The sequence below is a fragment of the Panthera uncia genome, chromosome D2, assembly GCF_023721935.1.
Source record: "Panthera uncia isolate 11264 chromosome D2, Puncia_PCG_1.0, whole genome shotgun sequence".
NCBI classification, from domain to species: Eukaryota; Metazoa; Chordata; class Mammalia; order Carnivora; family Felidae; genus Panthera; species Panthera uncia.
In genome coordinates this window covers 7,855,858-7,880,540 of record NC_064818.1, presented here as the reverse complement: position 1 = coordinate 7,880,540, position 24,683 = coordinate 7,855,858, and the positions used below count along the sequence as shown (strand labels likewise).

The 24,683-nt window shown below is 45.8% G+C and overlaps 1 protein-coding gene across 1 annotated transcript; it reads left to right on the top strand.

Moving 5' to 3' along the window:
* The first annotated feature begins 666 nt into the window (after nt 1–666).
* On the top strand, nt 667–23,796 carry ANKRD22 (ankyrin repeat domain 22). The gene is made up of 6 exons (XM_049646092.1): nt 667–967; nt 14,253–14,444; nt 16,728–16,835; nt 19,111–19,188; nt 21,744–21,842; nt 22,120–23,796. The coding sequence occupies exons 1-6, from the start codon at nt 947–949 to the stop codon at nt 22,195–22,197; spliced, it is 576 nt and encodes a 191-aa protein (XP_049502049.1). The 5' UTR covers nt 667–946; the 3' UTR covers nt 22,198–23,796.
* Nucleotides 23,797–24,683: the final 887 nt, after the last annotated feature.

Below are 24,683 nucleotides of genomic sequence, written 5' to 3'. Positions count from 1 at the left end.
CCTTGAAAGTGAGCACATTCGGGGCGCCTGGGTGGCTCAGTCAGTTGAGCGTCCGACTTCAGCTCAGGTCATGATCTCACGGTCTGTGGGTTCGAGCCCCGCGTCGGGCTCTGTGCTGACAGCTCAGAGCCTGGAGCCTGCTTCCAATCCTGTGTCTCCCTCTCTCTCTGCCCCTCCCCCAGTCTCACTTTGTCTCACTCTGTCTCTCAAAAATAAATAAATATAAAAAAATTAAAAAAAAAAAAAAGAAAGTGAACACATTCATGTATGTAAAATAATATGGCTTAAAAATTGACCTTCATCTGTCACTTGACTTATTACTTTAATTTGTTTTTATTAATCAGGAACATCAAAGAAAAAAATTGACCTTATCTGTGCTGAAAGATCGCAAATAATCCATGGTGACAGTTCTTGAAGATTATTTTTCATCAAAGTCAAGCCCGTGGCAGACATATGCGTTCTAACAAGTGAGTTTGGCCATCCCTAGCCTTTCTCAATAGCCACTGAAAACCAGATTTCAGTTAATGTCTTAAACACAGTATCTTACTTTTTCCCACAGTACCCCATGTTGAGCCCTGAGTCCTTCCTGTTGGGGTGAGAACTTCCCTTTCACTCTTGACTTTGCTCCCGTCATCCCACACATCAGTACTGGAAGAGCAAATATGACTCAGAAACCGGTTCCCCAGGGTTGTAACATCAAATGAGACACACTGGGGTCATTACGCTGTAAACCAATGCCTGTGTTTCCCTGGGCTGGGTTCTCTAGAAGGTGTGCGGCTGACTGAATTGCCAGAAGAACGTTCGCAAGTGTGGGAAGAAAGGACTTGCCACCAGCCTTGACTTCTAGAGACCTTTCTCTGGGCCGGGACGGATTTTATGTGAATCAGAAATACCTCCGGAAGATTCAAGAAGCTGTAGGGGTGACGCAGATCTGTGGAGGGCCAGCATGGGAATCCTATACTCGGAGGTATGTGACCTTTCTGGAAGTAAGATTCCAAAGGTGTTAAAAATTGCCCTTGCTTTTCAAATGTAATTTCCCGTTCCTGTGAAAATGTCTCCTTTTCTTCTGCATAGCTTTCCGTGAGAGTGTGAAGTCAAAACGAAGTCTTGGGCGTTAATCTTTTTAATACACTTAATATCATGAGGCAAATCATTTTGTAATTCTACAACTCGAGCTAGGTGTAAGTAGAGAGTTATACAATATATATATGTCCCGATGTCTAGATGATGTTTGTGGGGGTAATTTGGATCTTGCAGGGACTTAGGAAAATGGAATTAACAGAGTCATGTTTTCTGATGTCAAACATCCAGAGGAAAAGTGAAAATTGCGCCCCACTGGATTTTCTAAACATACAAAAGTAGACTGACTCTTCTGTGGAAAAGCAGGGACGGACTGACACCTTTGAACTTGGTATTTGAAAAGAAAATCACTACCAGAGATTATAAGTAAAGATTATCCCTGTATAAAAGAGGGACAAAGGCAGAATGTATATTTTTTGGCACTTTGAGTTTTTTCTTTTCATATCTGATGGATACAAAAATGCTTTCTTTCCCCTGTATTGAAAGTAACCTATTAGAATCAAATAAATTTTTAAATAATGTTTCAAAGGCGTACACGTAGTGTACGAACTAGAGTAATGATGTCATTATTCACAATTTACTCCCTTTCCTCTCTAACACAATTAACTGGTTGTTCTGCATTTCATTACAAATGCTCAACAGAACCTTCTCCGGTGGTTCTTCTACTAAAGGCAGTTTCTCTGCGTTTGCAATTTTTTCCAATGCCGTGTGTGTGTGTGTGTGTGTGTGTGCGTGTGCGTGTCTTTATAGTAAATGTACTCGTTGATTAGTTTAAGCTTTAGATTTAGGCAATCTAAAGTTTGAGAAATTGCTTCACTCACTGTGGTAGAATGGAGAAACTTACTTTTTAGGGGGGCAACCCAGTGATTCTCAGGGAGAGGAGCAATTTACCTCCCTTGGGAGAAACACTGCTCTAGGCTAGTGCTTTTCAAATTTTAATGTGAGGACCGATCACCCAAGCTCTGGTTTCAATGCAGATTGTGGTTCTGTAGGTTTGGGTGGGGGTGAAGATTATGCATTTCAATTCCTTGATGCTTGTATTGTTGGTCCCTGGACCACACTTTAAGCAGCCAGGTTGTAATCTCGGTCCTGAGACCAAGTACGTTAAAAAAAAAAGTCTCTTCCTGTGCAGTGCATATTGTTTGTTTATCGGGTGTTGATCTGGCAAGTAGTTGAGTCAAGGCAAGATAGGAAGAATTATTTATAAGCATTGTTGGGGGAAAAGTTTTTCCTCTACAAAATTTCTTCTGGTTGGTCTACGAACTAAATTGACATGAGACAGATTAACCGGAGAAAATCAAATTTGATTTTGTATGTATGGGAACACTACATATATTGTTTCTCTTGAGTCTACTGGATCTTGACTGCCTCTAGCTCAAAATAAGACTTCAGGGGCCCAAGTGGCATACCCTGGGGAGACTTACCCTGGGCCCCTTCAGGGTCAATGAGAATATCCCCAGAAGTGGAATAAATGTTTCACTTTTCAGATATATGGAGGACAAAGCAACTTGGAATGTACTACGATATTTAAAGACAAATCCGACACCCCATGTGCAAACACACACATACACACGCACCTCTAAAAATTCCTAACATGCCTAGACGCTCATAGGTAATTATTCAAAGCTCATAATTAATATCGAATCCAAGATAGTCTAAGGTAGTGTTGAAATAGACGTTATGGCCATGCGACTCCATATCACAAGTGGACGTAGATTCTAGGCCCTTCCGTCTGACTGCGCACACTTGTTCACTAACTCTAGTAACAGCAGTATGAAACATATGAGCACCTGGGAGGTTCACCATTTTCAGAGAGAAGAGAGTTGCCCACCCTTTTGGCAAAGAGTTTCTCAATTTGCAGGATTCCCCATTGATATGGACTTGGTTTTTGTTGTTTGTTTTTAAGGTAAACGTAGCCACCACTGAGGATAGTAAAGGCAGTGGTAAAACTAGCTTGAGTAGCAGGTTCCTATGAGGAGTAAGTGTTAGATCTTCCATAGTGTCGCTGTGCCAAGGATGCAGTTTCCGGAAAAGAGGTGTGTATTCTGCTTTCTCATTACTCGCCAGCAGCCTCGACCCTGGGAGGTACTCATCTGGTGTGAGGGTGCTCATACTGAGCTCTGCTGCAGGGTCTCTGGTTTGACTGCTGGCTTTAGACACTTTGCATTTTCAGTTGACTGAGCGATGATGTCCCAGAGTAGTGGGTCAGAGAGCCTGAAGAGAAGTGGGTCCTTGGAAATATTTTTTAATGTGTATTTATTTTTGAGAGAGAGAGAAAGAAAGAAGGGGGAGGGGTAGAGAGAGAGGGAGACCCCGAATCCGAAGCAGGCTCCAGGCTCTGAGCTGTCAGCTCAGAGGCCGGTGCAGGGTTCGAACCCATGGACCGTGAGATCATGACCTGAGCGGAAGTTGGACGACGCCCAACCTACTGAGCCACCCAGGCGCCCCTAGAAGTGGGTGCTTTTAGATGAGTAGAAGGCTTAGCTTGTTTTCCGGAAGCTGGAACTGTAGTTGCACGTGGGAATTACAGGTGAATGGAAAAGACAACAACCTAACTTAGTCTTATCCTCTGGTGTTCTGAGGCAGTCTCTCTGCGAGACTCTCCCACCTCTGATTTTAGAGAGGGTGAGAAGCTCTGAAGTAATTCCTCAAATGTGTAGACACGATGTCCTCATCTGTCATGTAGGTGCCAGTCGCTTTGGCCTTGTGCCAGTTTCCTTCTACGTTTCCTAAGGCGTAAAGAATGCAAACCACCGAATGAGAACAGGACGAGAGCCGACCAGTTTTCCCCATTCATTCCCTGGTCCTATACTTTTTAAAAACATTTAAATTCCAATGTAGTTACCACACAGTGTCATATTAGTTTCAGGTGTACAATATAGTGACTCAATAATTCTATACCTCATTCAGTGCTCATCATGATAAGTGTCTCTTAATCAAAGCACACACGGGAGCACCCAGTGATGAGTAACTCAAAGGGGTGATCAGAACTGGGACGCTTACACCATCTTGACAAAAGGACCACATATTTTCAGAGGAGCTATCAGACACAGCAGAAGGACTTTGATTTCTTAGGGTGGCAAACTGTGGAAGGCAGATATATGGGGGAGCTAATGGAAGGCAAGGGCTGCTGAGTAAATGTTATTATGTCTCTTCCTTTGGTGCCTTCTCTGGGCTGGCAAGGGTAACTTTTGTCCTTCTTGGCAGAGAGGGGAGGGGGAATCCCTTCACAGATTTATATCATGCTTTTAAGTAACTGGGAGGAAGGCGGAGAACTTTCCTTGTATCTGCTTCTTCTCTGTTGCCTTCAGCTCAGAATAATCATTATGCCAGGGGTGTATTTTGGGGTGCCTACACTGCATATATGTATACATCTATTGAGGAATAATTGACGTAACATTATATTAGTTTCGGGTGCGTAGCGTAATGCCTCCGTAGTTCTATGTGCTGCAGTATATTTGTATATTACCGCCAGTAACTCCAGCATGGTCCTCCTTACCCTTGGGTGGCCATTGTTTGACAGAAGGTCCCAGCGCCCAGGAGGCTGTAAGGGTGACGTCCCTGCTTCCTCTGGGCTCTGCACTCACCTCTCAGGTGGTCTGAGGTGGTAGGAAGGTATCTGGGCTTCTGATCTGCTCGATCCCGGCAGCGAGAACTCACCTTTTCTCCTCCTCGTTGGGGGAAAAGGCTTTCTTGCTCTCTCCTTCTTGTCATCACTGACCTCAGAGCTTCTCAGGTCTGATGCCCAGCAGTGGGGCCCCCTTAGTCTTCCAGCAGTAAAGACAACATACTCTCAAGGAGACCTTGTTGGAGAAAGAATACAAAACAGATAACTATGCTCTGCCTCCATTTCTCCTCCTCTTCTTTACAATTCCACCACTTCTGGAACTTTCTTTCATGTTACATAAAAGCTAAATGGGCCTAAGTCAACCTTGAAAATAAAAAAACCAGCCCTATGCTTTTTTTATTTGCCTTCCAGACAGGATTTATTAAGAAATTTCCAAACTCCAGCATGTGACAAAATGAGCCATCAGAAAGAAAGGCTTGAGATTAATTGTACAAATAGATGGACCCTTCAATACTGTTCCCTAAGATTAGTCTGAAAAGGAAAAAAAGACTGTCTTGTTTTCTCTCTCTCTTTGTAAATTAATTAATTTATTTTGAGAGAGACAGAGACAGAGAGAGCACTCCAGCAGGGGAGGGACGGAGAGAGAGGGAGAGAGAGAATTCCGAGCAGACTCCGTGCTCAGCGCAGAGCCCAACGTGGGGCTCGATCCCACAACTGCGAGATCACAACCTGAGCCTATATCAAGGGCCAGATGCTCAACAGACTGAGCCACCTAGGCATCCCATTTGTTTTCTTTTTTTGGGGGGGGTAGTACAAGTGAGTGAGGGGCAGAGAGAGAGAGAAAATCCCGTGAGGGAGGGAGAGAGAGAGAGAGAGAGAGAGAGAGAGGAGCAGGGCTCACCCCAAAATAATGGGACTCATGTTTTACCTGAAGTGGGGCTCGTGTTCCCAGAAGTGGGACTTGAACTCACAAACCGCGAGAACGTGACCTGAGTGGAAGTCAGATGCTTAACTCATCCAGGCGCCCCCATCTTCTTTTGTTTCCCGAGAAGACATTTCATCAGTGCGCCCAGGCTCTTTACCTGAATCATTTTGCTTCAAAAAGCACAAATCCTTCTCAGAAATTGTTATGAAACCTCTCACGTGGTGTGGAGCTTCAGCGCGGAGATGGTTAATGAACAACTGACCGAGTCCTCCGGAGAGCAGGCAGAGTTCCACGAGCTCTTTCCCTACACTGGGAACCAGCGAAGTTCCGTTACTCTGTAGGAGAATTTTCACCACGGTGAAGGTGGGGCGGGGGGCACGTCTGGCTCTTAGAGACACTGGTAATGGTGCACGCAGCTCAGGTATTGCTGCGTGGTTAAAATAACACCAAGTATTTCCCAGCTGTGATGTCTCCGCCACTGGGATTGGTGTCCAACATGATTCTGTAAATGATACACATAGAATATTTTAGCGGATCATTTACCTGCTGAACGTGTCATGACCTCCCCAGAGACACTCCTTAAATTTTAGGCCCTCGGAGAGTGAGATACAAAGTGGGCAGGGGCGGGGTTCTAGCACCAAGTTTGGGAGTCTTTTTATTATCTATCTATCTATCTATCTATCTATCCATCTATCTATCTACCTATCTAGTTAGTTAGTTTGAACTAGAGAGAGAAAGCATGAGCTGGGGAGGAGCAGAGGGAGAGAGAGAATCTTAAGCAGGCTCCACACCCAACTCTGAGCCCAACGCAGGGCTCGATCTCCTGGCATCATGACCTGAGCAGAAATCAAGAGTTGGACACTGAACCCCCTGAGCCACCCAGGTGCCCTTGGGGTATTTTTAAAACCAGGCACACGGCGAGACGAAAGTTCACAAAAAGTGGTCCCTGACGTGTCAAGTTTCCTGAGTTTCTGATGCTCCTTAACGAACATCAGTGTAAGAGTTGCAGTATTCCATTAAGGGTTACCTTTATTATGGGGGCTCCTTTCTTTCACCTCTACAGTGGTTCCCAACCCCTCTATGCCTTAGAAACACCCAGGGAACTTTTTAAAATAACACTAATACCCCCGCCTTACTCGCCATACCCTCTTCCCTAGATTCTAATTTGGTTGGCTAGTGATGGGACCCGGGCCTGTACTTTAAAAGGGCCCTAGGGGTGCCTGGGTGGCTCTGTCGGTTAAGTGGCCGACTTCGGCTCAGGTCATGATCTCGTGGTCCGTGAGTTCGAGCCCTGCGTCGGGCTCTGTGCTGACAGCTCAGAGCCTGGAGCCTGTTTCAGATTCTGTGTCTCCCTCTCTCTGACCCTCCCCTGTTCATGCTCTGTCTCTCTCTGTCTCAAAAATAAATAAACGTTAAAAAAAATTTTTTTAAAGGGCCCTAGTGCTTAGTCAGGGTTGAGAACCACTGGTCCTGGTTAGAGGGACCGGACTTAACACGCAGGAAAAAGGCCAGTGAGCAGAGTGAGGTGCTGTGTCGTTCATGCTCTCGGTAGGACAGATCAAGGAGGTTCCTTGGACGTGAGCCATGAAGTGGGCTTTGAGGGAGCCATAGTGCAACTGGGAAGTCACAACGGTGGCAAGCAGGTAGCTAAGGTGGGAGTGAGGCCGTTGGACTGAAAGAGAGGCCAGAATAGGGGGAAGAACAATTGAGGGGCTTTGAACACGGCAAAAATCATGGCCACCTCACTCTCTTAGGAAATGGGGAACATTAAGCTCAATCTCCATAATAATGGACGCAAATTAAAAAAATCACGCAAATTAAATAGACGCAAATTAAAACAGGGTCATGTGATAGACCATACCTGGGCTGGGGGACGGATGGCCAGTGGTCAGGGAAGCCTGTCTGAAGAGGTGACGTGTGGGCTGAGACATGATTTATCCTGGAAGAGAGCCAGCCGTACACTCACAAGCAAGTGCAGACAGAATACAGAAATGCACGTGGAATGTTCCTGAACTAGCTGGGAAGGATGAGATGGGAGAGAAAAGTCCGTTCACTAGCGTGCTCCCTTCACGCTGTGCCTCAGTTTTCCAGGTTGCACGGAGCCCAACTCCAGGGGACGCCATCCCCACAAGTCAGTGGATTTGAACTCACACACACTCTTGGTACATACCCTTCTCTTCCTTCCCTTCCGTCTCCTCCTTTCCACCTTCCCCTGCATGTCCACTGAAGTCTCGTGGCAGTCTCTCCTTCGATCTGTTTCTTTCTTGTTCACCATTATTGTTGTATGACAATGGCTTGAAGTCTTTGCTTGTGCCCTTTTCTCTATTTTCTCACTTTTGCCCACCCTCCTCCAAGGACCCACCCTTACCTCCCTTGATTCCGGAGCGCAATTTCCCCTTTCTTTCTGTTCCCTGGGGTCATCTGCAGTGACCTCCACACCCCCAAGCATTCCCTCTCTTCTCCGGACCTCTGCCTCTGCTCCAAATCAACCACCCCACATGACCGCTCGTGACTTCTAGGGACGAAGCCCAGTCTGCAACAGGTAGGATTCGGTGACTCTGCCTCCTATCCCAACTCCGTAACTGGTCCCATTTCCCACTAGATCACGCGTGCTGACTCTGCTCTCATCCTCCTTCGTGTTTCTATCTGCTTGTCTCTGTTTCCAAGTCCATCAGGCTCCACCTGGTTTCCATACGTCGTCCATTCAGTCTGTATCCCAGGGTGAGCTGCTCCTCCCAAGCCCTTGCCTGACAGACCTGTTTCCTAACCTTCGTTCTTTGCCCCTGTCACTTTCCCCACCCCTCCCTGAGGACAGATGTGCCGAGGAGAACTGCAAACCTGTCTGGTAGTCTAACGCGTTTCTACATAACCTGACGCTTCAGGCAATTTGATGTTTTTTGTTCATCTCATGCAGCGCTTTTCATGATGGCTGTCCCAAATCTTCCCCACCAGGTTCCAGAACCTCTTCTATCCTTGTCTCAGTCTTGTCTCCTGTGTTACTAACCTGCTCATCTAGTTAAACGTAATGGTGGCTCGTTGAGTTATCTGTCTATGCCCGTTTATTTACGATAGATACGTATTGGCATAAAGCATGGAGATCAAAACTTCAGGCTTCTGGGCGAAAAGTTTGACAGACCTGAAACGTTCTTTGTATCCCAACCACCTGAGTTGCCTCCCGTGCTTTGCTCAGAGCCCGGATTGTCATCCTGTTTAAGGCCAGGGCTTCCACTGCTGTTCATTCCCTTTCATGACCACCTCTGCCCATCTTCCCTGGCTCCTCATGTTTTAAATAATTACAAGAGTACTTTACCTTAATGGAGGGCTTGTTATTATGGGTCTGATCTGAGCTGAGTGTTTCATCTATGCGGTCACGTTCCTGTGACCTGATAAAGAAGATTTGGTTATCATTATTTTTTAAAGTGTCTATTTATTTATTTTGAGAGAGAGAGCAAGAGTGCACATAAGCGGGGGGTGGGGGCAGAAAGAGACAGGAAGTCAGAGAATCCCAAGCGAAGCTCCACGTTGTCAGCACAGAGCCTGATGTGGGGTTCGATCCCACAGACCATGAGATCCTGACCTGAGCCGAAATCGAGAGTTGGATGCTTAACCAACTGAGCCACCCAAGTGCTCCAAGAAGATGTGGTTATTAAATCTAGAAGGGAACAAAGCACAAAGAGGCTAAGTAAGTTGTCCAGCTACAGTACTCTTATGTGGCAGTGTTGAGATTGGAACCCAGAGAGTTTCTTTCCAGAACCCGCGTTTCTGACCACGTGATAGCACTTTGCCTACAGATGTGCAGAATGAGGACGAGACCCTGCTGCCTCCCTCTGTGCTCCAGGAGCTCTGTCTTGGCTTTTACTGCCAAAGTGACGACAATTCCTCTCCAGTCACACCCTCTGATTCCTCGTAGACCATGTGCTCAGGCCCCAGTGTTCTGCCTCCTGCCCCATCACTCTATGAACATTGATCTTTGGATACTTATTCAGGATCAAATCTAGAGTCTCTCCTTACACTTCATACCCTTACGTCCATTTTGCAACTTTTCCTTCTTTGCATCTGGACCAAATCTTTTTCTGGTTTCTCCTGCAACCTCTCAGACCATTATTCCTTTACCTCTTGGCAGATATTGCTATATCCAGGTCAGTTTGGAGAAGAATCTGGATACATAACCAGGAAGGCTTGGACACCAGCTGATCAGGGCGGAAAGGGGACAGACCAGCCTCCTGAGAGTGTAGACTGTAGCTTAATTGGGGTGCAAGTGGAACACAAAATAATCTCAAATGCAAAGTCTTGCAGCCAGAAGGCATTCTGAAGGCTGTTTTTCAAACTGCCTGAAGTAATTACAGCCGGAAGAATGGATGTATTCCGTAGTCATTCCCCTTGATTTCATTGCTGGCACTGCTAGTTATGAGCTGTGTAACCATGGGTGCGGAAGGCAACTTCCCTCAGTCTCACCAATACAAAAGGGGCATACGGTTTTGCTCGGAGGGTTGTGTGAGGGTTAAATGAAGTAGCTGAAGGACTCAATAAAGGCGAGATCACGTTACGACTCATTCATTCCCTTACTTGTTCAACAAATAGACATCGGATGCCTACTGTGTGCCAGGCATATGCTGGATGCCGGGGATAGAATGTTCTAGTACAGACACAGTACCTGCTTTCACGGAGCTTACAGTCTAGCTGGGAGATAGCTGTTAGTAATACTCGTGCCTTTCTTCACTTAGATCAAGGGTACAGAGAAGGCGGTGGTAAGAGACGAAGTTGGAAAGACAGGATTTGGGACATCCGAAGAATCGTGTGTCAGCTCGAGGACAGCATCCTAACCCAGCGGGTCATCAAGTGACCAAACGTTTCGGGAGGGAAGTGACAGGAAGCTGCCGTTTTGGCGGTCGGACTGGGGGCTGGAAGGGGGAGACAGGAGGAAGCAAGGTCAGTTAACCACCGGTTTTGCAACAGTCTTGGTGAGAACAACGAAGATCTGAACTAGTGCTTTGCCAGTGAGGATGGGCAGAAGGCACCAGGGGATGGAAGTATCATGACGATCTCCCAAGGTCTCCACCGGTTTCCTCCTCCCCCAGAATCCCCCAAGTTCCAGAAACTTCAGAGGCCAACAGAATTCACGATAACTCTTCCCTCAAGGCAAAAGGACAGCCTCTTCCTCTTTCTGGGCCCTAGCTTTTGTATTGGGCTTCCCTTGGGTCCCCATCCGTGCTTTCATGACCCTGAGCTGCCCCCTGGTGGAGTCTGGGAGTTTACAACAGCGCCCAACCCTTCCCGTGGTTCACTCCACCAGCCACTTGGGGGTCCAGCTGAACCAGGATGGCACTTTACTTTTCAAATACAGGAGCTCTGTGCCTGGGACACAGGAAGCTCAGGAAAGATTAAAAGATAAGATCGGGGTGGTGTTTTAAGGACGGTCGCTTGAATGGGATTAAGGAAGAACTCAGCCCTACCGGGTGTCTCTTGAAGGCAAACTGTCTACTTGTCCCTTCCTCCTTTCTGATGAGGACTCTCAGTGAAGCCCACGCAAGGGGGGCTTTATTTGGTGTCCTATGGGAATGTGGGCCCAGCGTTGTCAAAGCTTTAAATGTTTTAAGAGAAGTTGGGAAGCCAGATGAGTGCATGAAATGTGCCAGGATTTTTAATGTTGTAATTTAAAATCTTAAGAAGAAAGAAATTAACTCTATAGCCACCTGCTTTCAAGTTCAGTATGGTGGTCTATCAGTTACCAAATGCTAGTCCTATAAAGGATGAGTCGTAATCTGTGGCAAATTTGCACCGATTTACGGTGAAATTAGAAGAAAAAAAAACAGACAAAGAAGCAGGGTTTTCCATACAGCGAAATCTGTCTCATATAAAGGATGGCTTTTTTTCCCCCTCTTCTGTGACTGTGTCCTTGTATATTTTGTTAAAATAGTTTTGCTCTTACATTTATGCTAAAACACCCTTTATTTTACTAAATGATGATGTTGTTTCTCACGGATTTACTTGGCAAAATTAAGAGTTGGCGACTCAGCATCACTGTTGTGTTTCGTTCTGTTTTGTTCGTTGTTGAGATCTAAGTGGCTGGGCGCCACTGCTAAGATAAGGGCTGAACGCCGTGGGGTAGTGTTTGCGCTTCGAAAGGACTTCCCCACCACCTCGAAGTGGATGGGGCAGATGCGTTGGCTGGGGAGAGACTGGAGGGTGGCAGTCACAGGGTGTGACGACGAAATGGAATTTCGCCTCATTCTTTTGTCTGGTGACTGAGGACACCAAGGCGCACGACGGGGAGAGATTTGTCCACGGTCGCCAGGCGGCTAGTTGCACAATCACAACTATAACCCAGTTTGCTGACAGCAAACGCGTCCTTTCGAATGCTCTGGTCGTTTGCACGTCAGCCCCACAGAACCTGGAGACGCTGCTGAGCCCAGCTTGTGATGAGGCCTAGGCACGGGATGACCCGTGCGGTAGCGGAAGGGGGGTTGTGTGGTTGGGCATTTCTACTGCATTTTGGACTCCTGTATCATGCCCATTTCTTTTGGGGGCACAGAACTTTGCCTCTTATCTGCTATTGAGCTGACTTGCCTCTGGGATGTTTCTTTCGTGAGCGGGGCCTTGGGTTTAAAAGTATCTTACTATTGGGGCGCCTGGGTGGCTGAGTCGGTTGAGCGTCCGACTTTGGCTCAGGTCATGATCTCGCAGTCTGTGAGTTCGAGTCCCGTGTCAGGCTCTGTGCTGACAGCTCAGAGCCTGGAGCCTGCTTCACATTCTGTGTCTCCCTTTCTCTCTGCCCCTCTCCCACTCATGCTCTGTCTCTTTCTCTCAAAAATAAATAAACATAAAAAAAATTTTTTTTAATAAATAAATGTCAAAACAATTTTTTTTTAAAGTATCTTACTTTTGAGGCGCCTGGGTGGCTCAGTTGGTTGAGCATCCAGCTCTTGATTTCGGCCCAGGTCATGATCTCATAGTTGGCGAGTTTGAGCCCTGCGTCGGGGCTCTGCGCTCACAGTGCAAAGCCTGCTTGGGGTTCTGTCTCCCTCTCTCTCTCTGCCCCTCCTCTGCTTGCATGCACGCGCTCTCCCTCAAAAATAAATAAACATTAAAAAAATCTTACTTTTAAAAGCTCACTGATTATGATATTTGGCTATGTTAGAAACATGAATTGCTTCGCTAACGTACCACTCAGCTTTCTCACTGGTGCTCATTACCCCAATCTGTGCTTCTTTAACATTGTTTTCTCACTGTTGAACGTGTGTGTGTGTGTGTGTGTGCGCTCACGCTATATTCCCAACTGGTAAGTACATTTTGCATGGTTGAGAGTATTTTGTACACCTGTCCCCGGCAACTGCGACTGGGACACAGCAGAGGTCTGACCTTGTCGCCAAATTACAGAACGACTGAATAAGCAGTAATAATAATTTCCATAAATTGAGCATGCCAGGTGTGATTCTAAGTGCCTTTTTTTTCACACTCTCTAATTAAAATCAGTCTGAGAATATTTAGTATTTGCCTACCATGTGCCAGTGTTGTGTTACATACTGGGGGTATGAATGGAATAAATTCAAACATTACGTGGAACAGTATAGCCTCTATCCGCACGAAGCTGGCAGCCAGTGCCTTCCCGCACTCAATGCTGCCTCAACCCCTCCCGATTCGTGCTGGCCTGCAGCGCGCCATTATACAGAATTAAGACAAGAGTGGACAGTTAGGCCAGTTGCTGTGAAACAGGGCTGGAGTCAGGAAAGACGGGGTAAAGTAAAACTTAAGTGACGACACGAGGGATGGGCCAGAGGCAGCCAGGTGAGCAGAGAGGGGGAAAGGTGTTTTGTGCAGAGGAAGCAGTAAGGGCGGGGCCCAGATGGAAGAAACCAAACATGAAGCATTGAAAACAGAAGACAGGTCCAGAAGGAGGTGGGGGAAAGTGGGCAAGGGGAGGAGGTCAGCTTAGGTCTTGCTGTCAAGCTCACATGATGCTTTGCAAAGCCCCTTAGGACACTTTCTAAATAAAAAGCATCAGATCCAATAAATGATGTCATTTGTTATTTATGTATTATTTGTCTAAAATGGGTCTTTTCCACCGGGCTGGTTTCCTGGAGCACAGGGCGCCATATGTCTTTGTTTGATCATCTAGTGCTGCCCTAAATTCCTCCGATGCACCTACTCTATATTCGGTGAAATCCTGCCTCTCTGACAGGCGTCATCCATCCGTGAGCACACTCTTGAACGCATCTGTGTGCCAAGCAATTTAGGAAATCGTTGAGAGGTTCCTCGTGGACATGGGCTTGTTCTAGATTTAAGGCTCGGCATAATGGAGACCAAAAATCTCATGTACAAAGCGATACACAGTAAAACCTTGCTTTGCGAGCATAATTCGTTCCAGAAACATGCTTGTAATCCAAAGCATGTCTCTCAAAGTGAACTTCAAGAACCATTGGCTCAGTTGTGATCACGTGACATTCGGCGTCATGTACGACTCGTATTGCAAGACATCGCCCGTTTATCAAGTGAAAAGCTGTCAGAAATTCTTGCTCGTCTTGTGGAACCTTCACGGAACAGGTTACTCGCAATCCAAGGTTTTACTGTATCACGATTTGGAAAGACTTGAGCTTTAAATTATCGAGTGGTGATTTCTCTCTTACGGGGGGCTTCGTTATGCTGGTATTTCAGGACCTGCTTGTGGTTTTCCCCTCTTAGCCCATCTGCCAGGCGGCCTATCAGAACGACTTTGGTCAAGTGTGGCGCTGGGTGAGAGAGGACCGCAACTGTATCAATGTGCAAGATGGCTTTAATGGAGACACCCCCCTGATCTGTGCTTGCCGCCGGGGGCACCTGAGAATCGTTTCCTTCCTCTTGAAAAGAAATGCTGATGTGAACCTCAAAAACCAGGTAGGCCATTACACATGAGTGGAGACAGCAATTGACTGTGGTAATCCTTTCTCCTCCTAGCAGTCGAGGATGTGCCATTTTCTCATTGCTTGTAGCTCCTGATACAATTTTTTTTTTTCTTTAAAGGGACTAACACATAGCATTCTATCAGGCTAAAGAGCCAAAATAAATCATAGTTCAATCAGCAGGCGTATTTTATGGTTAATTATGTCCTTGTACTTCTGAAAAGAAAGGTTCATTCATTCCTTCATTCATTCATTTGACTAGTTGGAGCTCTCCCTTTCCTTTCCTCTTCCTCCTCATGCTTTTTCCTGCCTTCCTGCTTCCCTCTCCCTGCTCCTCCTCCTCATGATTCCAGAAGGAATGGGAAAGATTTCCTGGAAAAGAAATGCTGACCTGGTGGTGCTATTTCATGAGGTTTTTACCTACTGGGTCAATGTTCTCCGGGAGATCCTACCGTTCGCTCATAGGATTGAAGAAGGCCAGGTAGGTATTTGCCGAGGACAAACAAGGTCACGAACCAGAGGCTCCTGGAAGCCACACAGAGAGGCAGAAAGATTGTACTTAAAGATGCAGTGTTAGCTGACGGAACCCTCAGAATCAAGGACGAGCAGAACACAAGTGTATTGCTGAGAACATTTCTTTCGGAGCACCTTGGAACGGCCAGTGTCTGCATCCGAGTAAAGACAGCATTTAAAGTACACTCAGTAAATACAAAAAGTCATTATTTGTAATACTGACGAGTGCTCTGTTTCCACTCACATACACGGAGTGAGGAAAACACAGCCTGTCGGGCCCGCTTACCCCCTTCCGAGTCAGTATCAACACCAGCTCCTCTGGAGCAATCTCGTATTATCAGCAAGTGGATCGCTACTGGGCCTTCTTGCTGGTACTTCCTATTTTTTGCTTGGTTGGGTTTAAAAGCAAGGCATGCCTGCACCGAGTGTGACAGCGAAGCAGCTTCGTGGACCGTGACACCGTCTCCCTTGCACACAGCTGGAGGGCCAGGTGTGCGGGCTTGTGGTGAGTGGGAGTGGCGAAGGCAGATGTCCGTGGGTTCACATCCTCTGTCGGGGGGACGTGCTCATTTGGAAGCCGGGGGAAGGCGATGTCGGACAGCACAGGGATGGGGCCGAGAAGGCGGAGAACCTCAGCCGGCCTGCAGGGATCCTCTGGCATCAGGAACATCTTGGGAAGGACTTTAGGGATATGTTAGATAAACAGAGACTTTATCAGAAGGAGGGTTCGGTTTACATTTTTTATTTTGAGAATAGTTTTAATGGTTTTTAAATATTTAATCTTTCCCAAACACTAATCTTTGCACGTTAACAGCTTAACCGGTGCCTTCTCGTGTCTTAAATCTATGTTCAGGAGTCATTTTCAGACGTCCTATAAACAAAGGCCTGAAAATAAAACGAAAAGCCCTGTGGGTGATTCACATGCATGCGCCTAATAGAGACCATCAATTCTCTGGAGAGCACATTAAATTAAAACATAAACACGCTCTTTTTTTGGCTTGTCAGACTGAGCAGGATTAAAAAAGAAAATCAAGGCTTGATCGGGAAGAAAGTTTAAAATTTTTTTAATGTTTATTTTTGAGAGAGAAAGAGAGAGAGAGGGAATGAGTGGAGGAGGGGCAGAGAGAGAGGGAGACACAGAATCCGAAGCAGGCTCCAGGCTCCGAGCTGTCGGCACAGAGCCCGACGTGGGGCCGGAATTCACAGACTGAGAGATCAGGACCTGAGCCGAAGTCGGACGCCCAACCGACTGAGCCACCCGGGTGCCTCAGGAAGGAAGTTTAAATCGTTATTGTACCCGAGCACAGTTTAGCGCAATACGAAAAGCATTCACACATTTCATGTTAGCAATTATACTTTGAGAAACTTTTGCCAAAGACCAATTTAGAAATGTTGACAAAGCCTTATGAATGGAGATGTTCAGGCAGTATAATTTATAAAAATAGAAAGCTAAAAACTTGAAATGTCCAACAGATAGGGTTTGGTTAAATAAACTAGAATGGCTCCATTCAGTAGAAAGTCATGAAGCCGTTATAGGCCTATGTTTACCATTTTTAAATGGCATGGAAAAATGCACATATTCTAAATGTTAATTAAGTTCCACTGCCCAGTGTGGGGCTCAGACTCATAACCCTGACATCAGAAGTCACGCGCTCTACCGACCGAGCCAGTCAGGCGCCCCAGAAACTAAACTTTTTGATACGGTAATCTGAAAATACGAAATTTGAGACAAATATTAATGAGGAATCCTTTTCTTAATTTTCAGAAACAGAGAAACTGCTTGCATTATGCTGTGAAGAAAAAATTCACCTTCTTTGATTACCTACTCATTATCCTCTTAATGCCTGTTATGCTTATTGGGTATTTCCTCATGGTAAGTCCACTGTGCGTGTGACCAAAGGGCAAACGTGGAGATCAGCAGCATGAATCATCAAGTTTTGCTGGGCCGGTCATGTATAAAGAAATAGTAACAAAAATGAACTCTCGGTTTGCATTCTAAAAATGTACTTTCTTTCTTTCCTTTTTTTTTTTAATGTTCATTTATTTATTTTGAGAGGGGGAGAGAGAGAGCGAGAGCGAGAGCGAGAGCAGGGAGGGGCAGAGAGAGGGAGAGAGAGAATTCCAAGCAGGCTTCCTGCCGTCAGCACAGAGCCCGACGTGGGGCTCGAACCCACGAACCGTGAGATCGTGACCTGAGCCGAAGTCGGACGCTCAACCGACTGAGCCACCCAGGTGCCTCCCTCTTTTTACCCCCCAAAGAACACCAGCTCTGTGCTGACTCATTCCCTTTTTTCCATCTGGTTCCCTAGTGGCTGGTTCCACCTTTGAGAGATGACTCAACACATGTGTCACTTACTCGTTAAATGACCAAGCTCCCTTCTCCTTGCAGCTAATAGACCGTGGATGTTAGTTAGTTAGTTGTCTTTGCTAACGTGGGCTCCGGGACAAAATCTGCCAGTTGGAAGTGTCATTGTTACCTCCTTGGGTATTTAAATGTTACAGAATTAGAGATGATAGTGTTGATTTTGATGCTTCGATTTATGGGAAAAAGAAAACTGTAAGTCACTGATAAACACATACTCTGTTTATACCCCGGAAAAGTTCTCGAAAAATTACTTGTGTGTTTAGTACATGGCAGTTGCAGTTTCAGGGCCGGTGAGAGATCTTCCGTGTATTTTCAAAAGGATCGAAAGGGGGATTAGAAAGACTCATTCAGAATTTGTTGACTCACAACGCTGCTTTCTAAGACGGTCAGATGTTTAAAAGCCGGAGGCCCTGGCAAAAATACCAATTGGAATGAATAACCGCCTCTTAATGCACATTTTCCTACTTATTCATGGGGCTTGAATCTGTGCAGTTGAGATACGTACGGCATAAGCGACCGGGGAGGAAATTTCAGAGGAAGGGACCAGGAAGGACTGTGTCACTGCAGAGAAAGGCAGTGTAGATGTTGACAGAGGAGGGAAGTATAACCAGGGAAGAAAACTGGGTGGGGCTTCCTGTATGGCTAAGGGCTGACCTCCGGGACAGCCAGGACTGCCGTGCTCCCCTAGCAATGGGACGTTGGGGTGATGCCCAAACTGTCCTGTGGTCAGGGTCTCGGGGAACTGGGTAGGAAAAGGGGATTTCTGAGGGGTCTGGTTCATTTCGTTTCTTTGTTCGACCTTCTGGCACACTCTTGCTGGGGCCCTACTACGTGCAGGCACTGGGTGTGAGGGATGCAGAGATGAACCAAACAGATGGAGTCCTGTCCGTGCAAGAGTTCGTTGGAGGGCAGTGAAGAACGCATCAGTAATAAAATACGGCAGAAACACCTGTAAAATTACTCTGAAGTAGGTAATACAGGGAGGTGATCAGTGCCACGAGAGCCCAGAGAGAGATTTCACCTCACCGGGTAGGTCAAGGAAAGCCTCCTGGAGGAAGAGGGGCTCGGGCTGGGATACTAAAAATGGATTCAAAAATAAAATTAAAAAAAAAATTAAAACAGGACTCTTGCGTGGCTCAGTTGGTTAAGCGTCCGACTCTTGATTCTGGCTCAGGTCATGATCCCAGGATTGTGGGATCGAGCCCCACGTTGGGCTCCGCTCTGAGCATGGAATGTGTTTGGGATTCTCTCTCTCCCCTTCTGCCCCTCTCCCCACTTAGATTCTCTGTCTCTCTCTCTAAAATAAAATTAAAAAATTGTTTTTTGAAAACAGAAGAAGAGAGGAGAGGCTTCTAGGCGGAAGGAACATTCGGGGCGGGGTGAGCCGGCAGGGACCAGAGGCCAAAACAAATTGGGCCTTGCAGGACAGGCTGGGAAGTTTGCTTCTGTCCTCAGAGCAATGGGACAGTGCCTGTGGGTTCTGAGCCGGGAAGGGAAAGACTGGTCCCTGGGCCCCAACCTCAGTAAGATTTGGCAGGTCTGGCGTGGGGCCGCCGAATTTGCATTTCTAAGTTCCCAGGTGCCCACGCTGCTGCTTCAGGACCACAGTCTGAGAACCTGATTGGTACTGGGCGGGGTGAGGAGGCGGGGAGATTTTAAGAAAGATGCATAGACGCATAGAGGTGTTGGGATTAAAATAAACCCTGTGGAATAGAATAGTCCAGGCACACGATGGAGAAAACGCTTGTCAATGAACCTCCTCTTTACGTGTTGTTTGTAACAGGTGTCAAAGACCAAGCAGAACGAGGCTCTCGTTCGAATGCTGCTGGACGCTGGCATCGATGTGAACGCCACGGACTGCGTAAGTTCGTGCGTTTAGTCACCTTGAAATGATATTCAGAATGGTATTTGCGGGCAGAGTATTTGTCACCTACAGAGTTACTCGCTTTGTTTTCCTAGACACGTCTACATGTTCCTCGTCTTTCTTTACGTTTCATTTTTCTTTCTTTCGGTTTTCACTGCTAGTCAGGTGAGCTGGGGGTCGGTTAGATGCTGCCACTAAACTCACGGGGATCTTTATGGACTGGAGGACAGTTTTAGAACTTTTTAAAATGTTTTTATTTTGAGAGAGAGAGAGAGGGAGAGGGAGACGAGTGGGAAAGGGGCAGAGAGAGAGGGAGACACAGAATCCGAAGCAGGCTCCAGGCTCCGAGCTGTCAGCACAGAGCCCTACGTGGGGCTCGAACCCGCAGACTGTGAGATCATGATGTGAGCCGAAGTCAAAAGCTCAACCGACTGAGCCGCCCAGGCAGCCCCCAGCTTCTCATGTTTTGCTGTGGGCGTTTTCACAAGTCACACACGTACTGGACTCTCCATTTGTCACCTGTAATGTGAGGGTAGCCACAAACCTACCTTGCGAGGCAGACTCATGTAGGGTGCTCAGCAGAGTGCCTGGCACACAGTAAGTGCTCAACGAACAACAGCTGCGGTGGCCAAGCTCCCAACCCACCCGTAAGCGAGTCCCCACCTGTAAACTCCATGGATGAGGATCAAAGTCAAAGAGCCCAAGTGGCACGGAGGGCGTGATGAGCAAGCAGCAGTGAACTTCTTCCTGTCTCTAACTAAATATAAGGTTTTGTTCTCACCTTTCACCCGTACACCCTGCGTCCCTCTTCCTCCCTTAAATGATCATAAATGGGCCCGATGTTTACTTGTATGACGTTTTATTTGCTTATATTGATTGGATGAAATTTTGGATTCCCAATTGTTTATTGAGAAAGGAGGCAAGTTGAAATTTGAGTAGACACGAACCAATATTCTGTGATCCTTGATTTGTTTTATGCCGTGTGCACCTCTGTGGGTGCATGTGTGTTACCGCTGTTCCGTGAGAGAGGAAATGTGCCCATCCCTGTTTCTATTAATTATTTACATCATTTTAGTTTTGATTATATTGGTATCATCATATGTTTAAACGGAGGTAGCTCTACGTGTGTGTGCACGTGTGTGTGTGTGTGTGTGTGAGAGATTGAGAGAGAGAGAACACAGGAGAATAAGTTACTGAAGTGTATGTTTTTCCTTTTATTTAAAATAGAATTTTGGGGGATACCTGGGTGGTTCAGTTTGTTGGGCGTCTGACTCTTGATTTTGACTCAGGTCATGATCTCACGGTTCATAGGATTGAGCCCCGTGTCACTGTCGCTGTCAGTGCAGAGCCTACTTGGGATTCTCTCTGCCTCTCTCAAAGTAAATAAATAAACATGAAAAAAAAAAGAAAAAAAGAAAATAGAATTTTTGGGTTAATTTGGATAGATGACTACTGTGCTCTGTCATTCCTTAGAAAACTTCAAAATGTATTAAGTAAGATATTAAAGATTGGGTGAATGGTTCGCTGAAGGTTTTTCTTGGTCCTTTCATTTAAAGTCAAAAGGTTTAAAACTTTGCCTGTGATCAAAATTTCTCTAGGATACTTTTCTGCTTCTCGATATGTATCTCTAGCTGGACTGTTACATTCCACACACACACACACACACACACACACACACACATGCGCCACCATTTTTCTAAGACTATCTGAATATTCAGATAGTTTTTCCAACTCTAAGTAATGCGGTGCATTGTATTTCTAGGTAATTACACTCACTTTATTTCACATGGAAAAGTTCAAAGCTAGCTGTTTGGTGCATGATGTTATCACTTAAGAAAAATCAGCAATTGCAGCATTATCCATTATGCTCTTAGAAGAGTTAATAAGGTCTGGCATTAATTCATCACATACCCAAACCATGGTTGTTGGGCTGCTTTTTGAAAGGCAATATCTGGGGCACAAACACCCTAGCTATCCATCTCTTTTCACTTGTAGTTGGTGTTTTAAGTTAGTACCAGCAGAGGAGATCCGCTATTTTAGAATGCAGAATATAAGCCACAGCAAACCAAGCATGAGAGGTTTCTACATAGAACTAACTGCACCGATCCTGGAGCTGGGCTGTAGCGACATGAGCACTGTCTTCGGGTTGCGGGGATTTTGATCAACAACCACGGGGGATGATATTTGCAAAAAAGCCCGTGTGGGGACCCTTGAGGAGAAAAGACGGTACGATGATCGAGGTGGCGATTGCCCAGACATCTAGAATTCCACAAAGAAACCTTGAGACAATTGAGCGTTAACTTCTTGCAGGCTGTGTTAAGTTTGGAACAGAAAATGAGAAAGGAAGATATTAATGGCGTATAGGACGTTAACCATATACACATGGAGGCAGGGAAGCCTTTTGAAATACAAGAAAAGTGGGTGTGCGTGGATGATTTGCAGACCGGTTTGCTTGGGTGGACCCTCTAGGATGTGACAAGTGCTTGCCGAAGGAGCCGCCTGCCGGGTCCGTAGAGCCCACGATGAACTCACTGTTGGTCTTTCGGTTTCAGTACGGCTGCACCGCGTTACATTACGCCTGCGAAATGAAAAACCAGAATCTCATCCCTCTGCTCCTTGAAGCTCATGCAGACCCCATGATCAAGAATCGGGTAAGAATCTGTGGGCTGTGGTCCGAGGTCCTTCTAGCAACAGCATCTCCTAACTTGGGCTGTGTGCTGAAGTGAATTAATTGCCTCTGATGTTGTTGACAGCAAAGCTAATTGTCCTCACTAAGGAGTTACGTTGTCCTATTCCTGTTAGAACCAAATGACCTTTACAGCCCTTGCCAGGCTTGTAAGTCAGTTGGTCTACACTGTTTGCTAGGCCTTTTGCATCGACCTTGGACTGCACTGGAGACAAAGGACCGTAATTTCTTTTTCTCCTCAGCGTGGTGAGACTTCGCTGGATATTGCACGGAGATTGAAGTTTTCCCAGATTGAGTTAATGCTAAGGAAAGCATCGTAATCCTAGAGGCCTCACGTGGAGAAGTAGAAAGAAACCAAAGCGCCGTGTTCTCTCTCCATTTTGGACAATCAGTCTGTGGACCGCTCAACCTGGATGCTGCAATTTTACGGTTACCATGGGTAACCCTAATGGCGGTTGCCATGGTGACATTTGTGGAAGAGCTTTGTACTGATGATTTTTTTTTCTCCCAGTGGAGTTCACCATGGTCATAATCTTTCTAGGAGAAACACTGAAGTCATGGGAGTTTCCACTTTGGTCAACACAAAGGTGACATTTCCACCCCGGTTGGTCCTGAAGAAGAGAATCGCAGTTGGCTGGCTCGGTCCTCTCTTCTCAGGTGTGCCACTGTGACCAAGAGGTGGTCCTGTCTATATCATACCCAAAAAACGACTGTTTCTCTCCGTCCTTTTGAGTGGTAAGAGGAAGATTCGAAGTAGATATATTTGTATAGAATGATGTGTTGGGGGGGGGGGGTGGGGGGAGAGCTTCATATGTAAATATTCATTTGGTGAAACAACTTCAATAAAACCATCTATCAGTCATCAGGGGTGGGGGTATTTAGGCCACAGTCATATTGGGAAATCCTACAAGCCAGGGCTTTTTCTTTCTCTTTCCCGAGAGCCAATTTAACTAGAATACCTCTAGACATTTTGCTGTCAGCTTATAAGTAAAATCCGTCTTAATTATGAACAAAATTAGGCAACTATCAAGATGTTTCCTCACGGGGCGCCTGGGTGGCTTAGTCGGTTGAGCGTCCGACTTGGGCTCAGGTCAGGATCTCATGGTCCGTGAGTTCGAGCCCCGCGTGGGGCTCTGTGCTGACAGCTCGGAGCCTGGAACCTGTTTGGGATTCTGTGTCTCCCTCTCTCTGCCCCTCCCCCGCTCATGCTCTGTCTCTCTCTGTCTCAGAAATAAATAAACATTTAAGAGAAAAGATGTTCCTTCAAAAATACCTTTATGATTCTCTCGTGAATGCCAGGCAGCTACTAAGGTTGTTCTTTCTGTTTATTTTCATTGTTAAAATTCAAAATATTATTGTTAACGTGGGACAAAGGATTTCTTTACAATAAATAGAGCAAGAGAAAAAGATGCTATCTGCATTATACTTCCAGAAGGGAGACAGTGAATATCAAAATACATTTCCCAAGTCCTGTGTCAATGACACAGAGTAGAAATAAACACATTTAAAAAATGATCAAATTTCGCCAAGCAAGACTGAATCATTAATATCTTTAGACATGGACTAAAGTGTAGACATATCACACACTATATGAGGTAACGAACAGTCTAAGAAGAAAAGATTTACCATCCTTGAACAGAACAAAGGGTTATTGAAAATCAAATCCAGAATATTTATTGAGCCTTAAGGTGTATGTTTTGTGAAGGAAATAGTAGTGTGTAGGTACGGATTCAGAAGCCCCTACGTGTCTCTGAAATTATTTTAGACACATGGCACCGAATCGAGTTAGCAGGTGACTCTGGGGGACTGAATCAACAAATGAACTTCACACACCAGCGTACCTTCCACACGCACCTGTGTACCTTCAATTTGGTTTGCAAAATTACGCTATCACTCATGTGTGACCGTAACTGTCATCTTTGAGACGGTGTGAAAATTGAGCATTTTCTTCTATTCGTGACTGACTCTGGGCAGTTATCAAGATCAAAGAATAAAATACGCGACAGTTTGTTGTCTCTATGCTCATGACATCCTAATACTTTCTTCCTGGTTTTTCGTTTTTGAAGGCAGAAAACCGGGGCAGACATTTGTGGACATTAGGTCTTCTAGCGTCAGTCAATGAACTCTCCAACGAGCTGGGCTAGGTGCTAGGTACTGAAATACATATACGTGCTTCATGGAGTGCATAACGTGCTTACGGAAAACTCATTAAATCCCTCACAAAATTATTTCCTCTGAGACTTAACTATAAAACCCTGGTGCTTTCTAATGGGGCTTAAAATGTATTTCATCCATATTGTCCCCTCCCTCCCTCCCTTCCTTCTTTCTTTCCTTCCTTCCTTCTTCTCTCCTTCATTCCCTCCCTTTTCTTTCTTTCTTTCTTTTCTTTCTTTCTTTCTTTCTTTCTTTCTTTCTTTCTTTTTCTGTCTTTCTTCAGCTCAGCTTCCTGGAGTAGTATTATGTCTCTACAGCAATAAGGTGAAAATGTCCAGCTTATTTTGTCAAAGTTACAACAATCCAGAGATTCAAGACCTCTGTCTCTGTCCCGATCAGTCATTTTACTTGACTGGTCCAAATAGATGGCTTATAGAAAAAAATTAACATTTTAAGGGGCTCTCTCTGAATGACATAGAGAATCCTAGATAACCTCTAGCGGTCAGGTAAAATCGACCCTTCAGGATGGTAGAATATGACACATGAAACCTATGTTCACCCAATCAATATTTTAATTAGCTGATAAAAATTTCAATGTCAGTTTTAGTGTCAAATACAGGAAATCTCAAGGAATATGTACTATATCTCTGTC

Coding starts and splice junctions, on each gene's coding strand:
- ANKRD22 (XM_049646092.1), top strand. CDS start 947: ATGGGAATCCTATACTCGGAG. Junction 968..14,252: donor TGGGAATCCTATACTCGGAG/GTATGTGACCTT, acceptor TTCCCCTCTTAG/CCCATCTGCCAGGCGGCCTA. Junction 21,843..22,119: donor ACCCCATGATCAAGAATCGG/GTAAGAATCTGT, acceptor TTTTCTCCTCAG/CGTGGTGAGACTTCGCTGGA.